Below are 11,621 nucleotides of genomic sequence, written 5' to 3'. Positions count from 1 at the left end.
TTGATGCTTTGTTGCCTACATTTGTTTTCAGTTCTTGTGTCGATAACCCCCTGGTAGAGATATGAACAATATGTAGACGTGACCTCAAACTGGGCAGCAGCGGCGGCGGCTTTTCTTTTCAGCACTGGGAATAATACTGAAGCGTGAACAGCAGTGGCATTTCTGTCTGCAGGACGACAAGTTCTTACTCGGTTAGCTCTCCACTTCACGCTCGCGTCGGTGATAACGTGTTTACTGATGCCAAGGGCTCTGTCTACGGCTCTCACTCCTCGAGATCCACTTCTGAATTTCCAGTGAACAATAAGTCATTTATTTCACTGTTCGACAGCTTATATATATATATATATACATACATATATATATACACACACAACAAGGAAATGGTCTCCGTTGTTTCTTTGGACTGCATTTTACCACGCCACACCAGTGGCCCTTCTCTGTCATTATCTGTAACTATAGTATAAATACATAACAATATTATACGGAAACATGCATAGCAATTTCTTGTACTTTAGTATCTATACAATATATGGAATGGACAGACAAACTTAGTTACAGTAGCAAAACAGCAGATTTATAACGGTTAATAGCAATGTTTCAGTGTACTCTATAATGGTTTTGTGTTACAGTACTATCAGATGAAACTAACGTGCATCATTCTTTTGTATATTGATATCCAGTACCAGTTTTGCTGTGCCTGTGAGCGTTCCTTCGTCAACACGAGGAGCGCTGCAGTTTTGCTTTTCAAATCTTTTTTTTTTTTTCTGGAAAGGAACATTTCCTTTTTTTTTCTTTTTTTTAATGTGATGAGAAATGTAACTGTATTAATGTGGTTGTGAACTTCTTGAGGTCAGCCATTTTGTGTCCCCCCCCCCCCCCCCTCTGGTTGTTGTAGTGAATGTTTTTCAGTTTTCTTTTCTTTGTACGTTTTTAACAGGGACTTTTTAGACTTGATGTGGTATAAATTAAAGAGTTTGGTCTGTGGGGGCTGTCCAGGAGTTTGAAAGATCCCTCCCTGAGGACCTCCCTCGCCTCCGAAGCTTTTGTTGTACTTCTCATGTACTGTTTTTTTTTTTTCTTTCTTTTTTTTTAATAGAAAGTCAAAATGCTGATGTTGAAAACATTTAATTTATTTATTTTGTGCAACATCCACCCTGAATTGTTCTTTTACAAGTCAAGGTTCGGGGAGAGTGTCTGGCGAGTACGTAACATGTATTTGTAATTTTCTAATTGTTTCTCATGTATAGAAGTTATCAGCCGAGGATGGGATGTGGTGTCACAGAGGGAGCGGAGGGAAGGGGAAAGAGAGGGATCATGGATCATGAACAGGCTTGTTTCTTATGCCTTGAATATACCTTTGTCTTATCAATATTCCTCCTGCTCTCTGTAATAATGGTATTCATGAGTTCAACAGTCATATTTTATCCCGTTTTTAACAGTGTTCGTTCAATACACATCAACGAAATGAAGGAAAACCACCACAGTGAAAATAGACCACAAACTACTTGGTTGAATGTATAATTAGGAAACAAAGTTGTATATAAGTGTAAAAAGAAAAGTTTCTAATCATGTTTATTTTCTATGCACTTTTTTATTTAAGTGATAGTTTAAATAATAAACATGTCTCCTTTACTCTTTGTTGTCTCTTGCCTCGTTTACTGCATTTATTTACACTTAACGTAACATTCAAGTAGTTTGGACTAGTTTGTCGCTCTTCTGGAGGTTTTATGTTATATTATATATAAATATATATTATACTCATTCAGTCAGTAATCTGTGGGCACCACAATGAGTTGTTTTAAAGGTCAAAACTGAGCTTTTTCTCCATTCAAGCACAGATGTTTTGGGAAATAAGTGCATTGTCACGCTATATCCTCTTTAAAGAGGCACCGCGTCTGTGTTCACAGCTCCTCGAGTTCAGGACATGTTTTTTTTATTTTATTTTGAAAAGTAGTTCATGCCCAAACTAAAACTAAACTTTATTCTGCTAACCCCAATCTCACTTTTGCCACAACTTTTTCACCGCAACCCACTAGAAATATATTCCAATTGTTAAGTTTGCAAAGTGGTCTAAATCAACAGTAAATCCTCTGAGCAGCAGTTTATGGACTTTAACAGGAAATTAGCAGACCCAGAATGTGCTGATTCAGGTGCTGCTAATCAAAAACATGCCCCCGACTCCCCACATAAAACGTAGCGTTTTAAACGTAGCGTTTTATCGTTAAAACACTAAGTAGACCCATGTGTTCAGTCAGAGCAGTTTCACTCCTTGTTCTCAGTGGGAACATACATGTCACAGCAAATACATATCTTATTATGTATAACTGTGGGGTGTGTGCACATTTTCACAATCAAGTAAGTCATTTTAATTGCCTGTGTGTGTGTCAATAACACATAAAGATGTATTGATTGTATTGACATGATTTACTGTGTAGTAATTAAACTATTATACTTGTGGTTGGCCGATGGGCCAAATCCCCTGACAAAAGCTGAAACTTTTCACTTTTATGATTTACAGTTTTTATAGCTTACATACTTTTTCACAAATCTACGAAATGTAAATACAAGCTTAAGGTAAATCCGTGTAATATCTCATGCTACCCATAGTTCATTCTGCACCAAGCTATTCAAACAGCACTAAGGTGTTGAAGTCCAACAATCCTACAAGAATCGTTCGACAGATAAATACTTAATCCACTTCATTTAATTGTAAAACAAGTATTCCTTCAATTTAAAACACAGTTTTAATGTCATTGTTTAATTGACCATAACCGATCTGTGCCTCACAAACAAATAGGTCCAAAAACAGTCCAACTGAAGTTGTATGCTGATGACATTTTATCCTAAGACAACAACACTAGACTTTAAGTCAACCATAACTGAAGCAGGCGACCGTTTATCCTGTCGATTACAGCTTCAGTCTCACATGTAACATATATTTGCATGTACTAGTCATTCTTTGCTAAATGAGTACAAACAGAAGCGGCCCAAACGTACAATGAAAACAAAGGTCTAGTGGCTCTGAGGCTGTTTTTAGGCACAGTGGTGCTTTGAGCTTAATGCTAACATCACCTCTCTAACACGCTGTTTGCAATCATTTGATCATTAATCAAAGTATTAAACAAACACAAATTTGAACCTGATGATGGCACTAAATTCAAAGCTAGGGGATCAATGGAAGTATTAGAATGAAACTTTAAAGGAAGAAGAATGTCTGCACCAAAGTCAGTAGGATTAATTCTCTGGGAACCGAAGATGTCTGAGAATGTCGGATCAATCCGTCAAATAGTTGTTGAGACATTTCAGTCTGGACCGAAGTGGTGGACAGAGTGACGTTGCCATCTCGAGAGCGAAAATGATTTATCAGTCAACTACTTTCTAAATTACAAGCGACAAACCTGTGAAACATTGGCCCATGGTCGAACATATTGCTGCCCCACGTGTCACACTAAACACGGTCCTGCTCCAAGGCTTCATCCTGCTTGTTTTCTCTTTTTCGCTTCTCCCACAGAGATTAGACACTCCTCCGCCATCTCCAGTTTTGGCACAGTTCTGGTCTGTTTGGGGTCACTGCTGCACGATAACAGTGAAAACATGTATTCCTTGGCCGGAAAATTCAAGGGAGCTGCTGAATTCAAGCAGCTCAACTTTAGCTTCCTTGCCAAAAAGATACTAAGAGCTCTTGCTTTATCAATTTAACACTGAAGGATTACAGGGAGTAGAGGATTACCGTCAGAGAGCCTCGTCTGAGTGGGGGACTGATAATAGGCTGATGTTATCTGGATGGAGCAAATTGCTTGCAGGCAGATAAAGAAAATCACAGAGTAGAGTAAAGAAACTGTGATTGTATCTGTTTGCTTTTATGTCAGTTGACGTCTGTATTTATCTCTCTCATCTGTCGTTTAAACTGTTGTGTTTTGTGTAAATAATCTCATGTAATAGAGCTCATTCTCTGCTGCAGTTTGATGTGGTGACTCTTTGCCTTTTTCTGACCACAGCCCTCTGAACTCTGAGGTCGTGTCTTGGAGAGTTTCCCCAAACACTGTTATGCAATCTCCCAAACATCGAACCCCTCCTTTTCATATTGATTTAGTCACTTCTGTTGTTCCACAGTTGGTTATTTCTCTTTTGTTTGTGCTGGATTGACATCAAATATGTTCCTCTGTGTCCTCCCTCTTCTCTCTCCTCCCAGTTTCTAATTGGATTTCATTACCGTTTCCTTTCAGTTGTTCCCAGCCAGACGCTCTGGTTGGGAGGAACGGCTTTCACTGGGTTCTCTTTGATGCACTCAAACATCAGCAGCAGCAGCAGCTCCAGAAGACTTCACGCCACATCGTCCGGTAAGTTAAGTTTTTTTTTTCCTGATTTGTGAGTGAAAGTTGCTCTTCAGTGTTTCCGGACACACAGGTGAAGTCTGCACATGTCATAGTGCAGAGTTAAGATATGTCCGAAGGCTTTTTTTCCCTTCAGAGCAACCGATAAAATGTGAAATAGTACAAAGTGCATTATTGTGTATTAGATAGGACTGCTTGATGGAGCCAGTCTTCTTATAATCTAAACATCTTAACCTGTAGTCAACCTAAGTAGTCAACTAAAGCTGTCTTATAATGTGGTGAAGTTAAAAGTACAATCGTTTTCTCTGAAATGTAGTGGTGTAAACAAATAATGTAGTAAAAAGTACCACCACGTTGTATTTCAGTACAGTACTTGAGTAAATGTGCTTTCCATCACCGGCTCATTGCATTATTCAGCAACACACGGTCAAAATAAAAGTGCAGCTCTGCCTTTAACTGCCTGTTAGAGGGTTACAGTAAACGTGGATAATGTCAGTGCACTTCAGCTGGTCTCAATATGCACAAAAATATTTCAGTCTTACAGAGAAATCAGATCTTTGAACTGCCTGTAAAAATGTATCCAACATGAAAATTAAAGTCTGACAAATCTGCAACTTATGAACATACATTAAAAAACAAACAGTATAAACTGAGTCAAAAGTGTTTATAGTTGTACAGTTGTCACTGGCATCTACATATTAGTTTCCTATAATTGGTGGATTCATCTTTTGTTGGGTTATTGAAAACATTCATGTTTCTAATCATCCGAGGACTGATGGCAGACAGCTGTTCAGACTCTCCATTATTTGTCCTCTTGTCTGCACTCCTCTTCTCTCAGGAACGCTGACATGCGTTTCTCTCTCCCTCAAACTTTTTTCACTCACTGTTTCCTTCTGTTTTTATCCCTCCTCCCTCCTCCCCACTCCTCCTCCCTCCTCTGTCTTATTTTGCAGCTGTTGTGGGTGCAAGCTTTAGTTTCCAATTAGGAGACCTCCAGATAGATGACAAAGAAAACTCTTAGCGGTTCTCATCATTGTCACAAACCACAAACTGCAAGTTTTAACCATGAACATGGAGTCCACAAGAGAGCGGTGTACTGTTAGACAGCTGCGAGTCCTCCTGCTCAGCTCATCAGATCACTTCATGGTCCTGTGACGCCTGTCCTGCTGCCAGACAGACGGCCAACCAGGGCAACAGGCTGTGGAGACGAGCTGGCCAAAAGCCCGGCAGGAAAACATACAGATTATATCCAGGCCGGGTAGCAGTACAATTTGAGAGCTCTCACACTGTCCAGGCAGGGTCAGAATGAGATCGAGGTTCACACACAAGCAGGGAAAAAGGAGCGGACGGAAAGACAGAGAATTTGTTGATGACATTTTTAACTGTTGAATGTGGCTGTGAGTAGTTTCCGAGACGCCTGTCTGGTTTTCAGCATCTCATCAAACTTTTATTAGAAACATCTGTTTTGTCATCGTATTTCTTCATGAACACGTGATTAGTCATTAGCTTCAGGAATTTGTATTACTGTCATTCTTCTGAATTGACTGAATGGCATTCACAGAAACAAACGTTACACATGCTCTTTTATTTACATGGATTTATGATCTTTGCACTCTCTGCAATTTGACCAATGTTTAATGTCAAACAATGAAATGATATCTAGTTTAGGCTTTGAGTTATTTATATAAAAGTTAAATCAGCCCGGGATCATAGATGATGGTCTTTTCTGTTTGCATTATTTCATTTCTGGTAATCCCCCCCCCCCTTCCCACCACGTGCTTTCTCTGAAACAGAGCACGCTGTTCTTGTTATCATGACTCTCATTATTCGAGGAAGCTGAATCACCTGTTGGAACCAATTTGTGTTAATAAAACAAGCTCCACGTGGGACTTGTTACAGTCAAATCTTAGTAAAAATCTCAAAGATTTTAGATTTTTTAAAGATTTCTACCTGCGTAGAGAAGGACACTTTCATGAGACATCTGTGCTAAATTACTGGCTATTGCTTTACATTTCTTTAAACTAGTTTTATGATAATTCATATTTTTTTCAGGTAACAGGTCTTCTTGAGAGTCCTTAAATTCATGTGTTAAATTCCCTCGAACTGCAACTGAACTGAAGCTTTTAATCCTGTGCCACCGCATATTTGTAGGTGAACTGAATTTGACTGCAAGTCCTCAAATTATGTTGTAAAACACTCATGACAGTGTGTTTACACAATTTCAACATTTGTATGTGCTCTTCTGGCGCCTGTGATCTGATGAAGTTTGATGTTTATGTGGTGCACTCTTGTTTAACTGGATCATATTATCTCACTGCATGTAGTCCAGCTCAAACTTTGGTGTTACTCGTCCACAGACTTGTTTGTAATCTTTATCTTTACAAGACTAAAATCTATTTATCTTTTCTCCCTCAGCCCTGACACTGCAATGACCTCACTCTGGCTGTTGCACTCCCTCCTTCTCCTCCAAGTCCACCTTTCCAACCAGTTAGAAGACAACAAGATCCCTCCCAGTCTGTGTACCGGTCACCCTGGTATCCCGGGCTCTCCTGGAGCTCACGGCAGTCCTGGTCAGCCAGGGAGAGACGGGAGGGACGGGAGAGATGCTGCCCCGGGGGAGAAGGGACAGAAGGGGGACGCGGGAGACCCAGGTGCTCTATTTTTACATGTATCTATGTGTGAGTATGTGATACATGTCCGCTGTTGATGCTCACGTCTGTGCTCCTCCAGGTGAGACAGGAGTGCGAGGCCTGGCCGGAGACAGCGGTGACCCAGGAGCAAAGGGAGAGAGGGGACAGGCGGGAGAGTGCGCAGTGGCCCCCAAATCAGCCTTCACTGTCAAACTAGCCGAGGGCCACACTTTACCCCTCACCGTGGGAGACGCAGTCCACTTCGACAAGGTCGTGATCAACGAACAGGGCGACTACAACACAGAGACGGGACGCTTCACCTGCAAAGTGCCAGGAGTTTACTACTTTGCCGTCCACGCCACAGTCTACCGCGCCAGCCTCCAGTTTGACCTGATGAAAAACGCACACACAGTGGCATCTTATTTTCAGTTCTACGGCAACTGGCCCAAACCGGCGTCCCTGTCAGGCGGCTCCCTGCTCCACCTCGTTCCTGGTGACCAGGTGTGGGTCCAGATGGCTCTGTCAGAGTACAGTGGATTTTACTCCAGCACCAAGACAGACAGCACCTTCACTGGCTTCCTGGTGTACTCAGACTGGAAAAACTCTGCTGTGTTTGCATGACACGGGCTCATGAACTCAAACAAAGTCATTTCCCACTTTGGGAAATGATCCACAACCTGCTTTTTGTTTGCTTATTTCAGTTTTCTTATTGAGAAGTGAATGGGCCGTGACTTGGTGCATCTGTGTTTGTGTAATGAGTATAAAACACACCAGACAATGTTACCTGAGTGGCACATACCGTACTGGTGAGGCGTGAGGTACATACACTGTTTAGTCAGTGTCTGTTCTTCAGTCGCAGCCTTCAAACTGCTGTGTCACTTAATTCCTGTAACAGATGTTGTGGAAGCAGCCTCCAGCCTCCTCCAGGCCACAAATTCAAACAGCTTTTATGTGATTATTGCGCTTTGTTTCCCGTTAATATCTGCGCAGCAAACATGGAGAATGAATAAACCATCTTAGTTTTTAAAAATGACTGACATATTTTTGGCCATAAATACCAATTCACACTGTGTGAGGAGATCCGTTTTACTTATTGTTGCAATAAGTTAACAGTTCTACACTTTCAAATCAATCTCCAAACATGATATTTGGGTCACCATCTCATAACATGCCAGACTGTGCACGCACCTGACTGCAGTGGTGGGAAAAGTACTCAGATCCTTTACTAAAGTGAAAGAACCATTAAAACAATGTGAAAACACTTCATTGCAAATCCCTGCATTAAAACTCATACTTAACTTTAACTACGTATGTATCATCAGCAAAATGTACTTAAAGTATTTAATATCAAATTGTTAATACTGAAGTATCAATGTGTAAGTGACATTGTTATACTGTTGAAGCTGGTTGAGGTGGAGCTAGTATTAGTTACCTTATATACAGTTACAGATAGATGTTTTGATCCAGTGGTGTCCAACCTAAGGGATGAGCCCCCTCCAAAGGGTCACAAGATGAATCTGAAAGATTGTGAGAGGAAAGATTATGATGCAGAAAATATATTTTTATCTCATTAAGCCTTAAATTGTTATTCAAATGAGACCATCTGAGAAGTTGAGATGGTAAATCCTCTGTACAGGAGCCGGATACGACTTAAAGACATCTGAAACATGATAAGGGACTTGAATAAAGGGCTGTAAACAATGGGAACCAGTGGTTTAATCTTTAACAATGCATCATTTTATTAGATGTTTTTAAAATCTAAAATCTTAATCTGAAAAAGTAACTAATAGCAATACTTCTTTCTGAAATGTAATGGAGTAGAAGTATAATGTAGGATGAAATGCAAATACTCCAGTAGTACCTCAAAAGTACAATGCTTGAGTAAATGTACTTTGTCACTTTCGACCATTGCCAAATTTGTCAACTTTTACTTGGCATTTTCATCAATTAAATCCACCCGATACACCCGACTCTTTGGTTTCCATTCCCAAAGGCAAAGCACCACCAAAGTAAATACCATAATGACAACGTCTGGAAATGAATCATTTTCCACTGGATTCACACTGTTTACTTCGGCCTAATGGTTTCACCAAACGCTGTGAGACTCTCCAGCTACACGTCAACACTGTGAGCTGGTTGATGTCAGTCACATCCTTCTTCCCGTCACGGATAATAGTTTAAAACAATGATGACATATTAGTTTCCCAGTTTACTGAGCTGAGTCTCTCCCATCGTCTCTTGACATCTTTCTCGAGGGTGTGGGTTGTTTATTTAGGAGGGTGAACTCTGACGAAACCAGAACCCAAGTAATGTCGTTGTGTGCCTGTCAAATACACTACCTCACACTTGAGGAAATGTTATTTTCCCTTCACTCCCTCAGACTACACGTAATTAAGCTTTGAATATTTCCTCATAAGTATTCCCTCTATGATAGAATGAGAGAAGCAGGGAGTTAATCAATCTTCTCCTGGCGTCAGCCAGTATTTCCCATTAGTTCACAGCCTGTAAATCGCTCTGTGTGAAGCTGATGGCCAAGCAGTGACATCAATCCCTGAACTACTGAGCTCTCATTGGTTGACGTTGGTTTGTGGTTGGTGTCTGTGGTGAAGGAAAGGCAGGCGTTTGACATATAAATCCTTAATGCAGATACCATGTAGTTGATATGGTGAGACGCTGCGATAGACCACATGCACTATAGGTCACCTACTGTAAGATATGTTTGACAAGCCGCCAAAGTGTCTGCAAACTCTATTCATTTCTCATTTTATTTAAGTTCATATTATATTTTTGGGGCATGTTATATCCTTACATCATGCCCAAAAGACTGCTTTAAAGAAATACTTCAACATTTCTACCCCAAAGTACACATTGTTACTCTGAATATTTAGACATTTCCATCAGGTTGACAGGCAACCAGTGGATAGAGCAAATAGTCCAGAACACACACATTTGTTTGTTTTTACACATTGCTTTTTATATATCTCAAACAAATGAGATTTACAGTGTTAATTGGTAAGTTTTAGAGGTTTTGTCACCTTTGGACAGAGTCAGGCTGTTTCCCTCTATTGCCAGTCTTTGTGCTAAGCTATGCTAATTGGCTACTGGCGGAAACACACTAGTGTTAGTAGTTTTGACCGTCTCACCTAAATAACTCTTTTGGAGACAAAGACCAAATATTCCTGATAAACACAGGGAGTCATACAGCTAAAGTCTAGAGTAAATATGCTCCATTATTCTCAGTCATTTGGTTGAGATGGCTCATCTGTAGTTGGAGGTGCTGCTTTGTCCAGCAGGGGTCAGTGGCGGATCACTGTTCAGCAGCTAAAACGTTGCCTGTAGGAACATCTGCATAGGGAAGTATCACGTAGCATCAATTTGTGCTTCACATTATGGAGGACTGATCACATTACGGAGGACTGATCACTCCAACCATCTGTATCAACAGTCTGTGAGACCCGAGGTGACTTTATGATGTGTGGCTGTGCTTGATTGGTGTAGTATGAATAACTTGATATACAGCCACTGAGGAGACAGCTATGACTTTCAAAACCAGGAAACCATATTTCATTTGTAAGGTACTCTCTGAGAAGATTTCCAAAATGAAAAGATGTTCGGTTCAGTCTTCTGAGAGTATTTATTGAATCAGATATTCAGGGTGTTCGGGATGCTTCGATGGCCTGTTTTACTGCATATAGTCTCTCTCGGTCGAAGAAGGTGAAAGTTCAAGTAGCACGGAGGGCTTCCTACAATGAGCCCTCTGACCTGATGGCTATCATCCAGCTTTAATCTCCATGTGGCCTATTCATCACCCAGTGCATTTATTCAAGACTGTCAGGATTATCTGGATTACTTACAACAAACCTCTTAATTACAGTGGAGTCAGAGTTGGGTGGAGGCCAGCACTAATGAGCTGCCTGTCTGTCTCCTCTTTATCTCTTCACGTCGCTGGCAAACTCTTGTTTTCCATCTTAACTCAACGGCACCGTTTCCTCTCTATTCTGTCTTCTCTCACCTTTTGTGAAGCTCAAGATTTTATCCTCTATGTATGAAACTTTGGTCCTTCTTGAACTTGCAGAAAATAAACTCTGTGGCAAACAAGCGCTTATGATACTTCAGCAAGATCATCTTCAGAAATGAACACCACTTTTAGGATTTCTGAAGCGTGAAGTAAAGAAGTAAAGAGCTAACGTCAGGCTATAAAGGAACTACACCACGGTCACATGACTTCACTCCACCACCACGGAGCTAAAGGCGAACTAGCGTTGACGTGATGACGTTTAGTAGTTTCATTAAAGCAATTGTTAACAACCACAGGCCTTATTTCAGGCAAACCACAAACTTAAACCCATGGTAAATGGACTGTACTTGTAGAGCACTTTTCTAGTCTTCCGACCTGCTTTAACACTACATGTCATCCTTCACCCATTCACACCCATTCATACAGTGATGACAGGGGCTACCATGCAAGGCGCCACCTGCCCATTAGGACTATGTTACATTCATACAACATGCACACACCGTATGCACAGCTACGGGAGCAATTTAGGGTTAAGTGTCTTGTTGCCCAAGGACACATTGACATGGCCTAGCGGGGGATCGGACCAACGATCATCTGATTGAAGGACGACCCTGCTGAGCCACAGTGGCCCCCAAAGGG

General features: G+C 40.9%; 1 protein-coding gene across 1 annotated transcript; it reads left to right on the top strand.

The window, feature by feature from the left end:
* Positions 1-4,142: 4,142 nt before the first annotated feature.
* c1qtnf5 (C1q and TNF related 5) lies at positions 4,143-8,608 on the top strand. The gene is made up of 3 exons (XM_079166635.1): positions 4,143-4,340; positions 6,750-6,985; positions 7,065-8,608. Exons 2-3 carry the CDS (start codon positions 6,763-6,765, stop codon positions 7,583-7,585), a joined length of 744 nt encoding a protein of 247 aa, XP_079022761.1. The 5' UTR covers positions 4,143-4,340; positions 6,750-6,762; the 3' UTR covers positions 7,586-8,608.
* Positions 8,609-11,621: the final 3,013 nt, after the last annotated feature.

Source organism: Pholis gunnellus (genome assembly GCF_910591455.1).
Source record: "Pholis gunnellus genome assembly, chromosome: 9".
NCBI classification, from domain to species: domain Eukaryota; kingdom Metazoa; phylum Chordata; class Actinopteri; order Perciformes; family Pholidae; genus Pholis; species Pholis gunnellus.
This window is presented reverse-complemented; position numbering and strand designations above follow the sequence as displayed.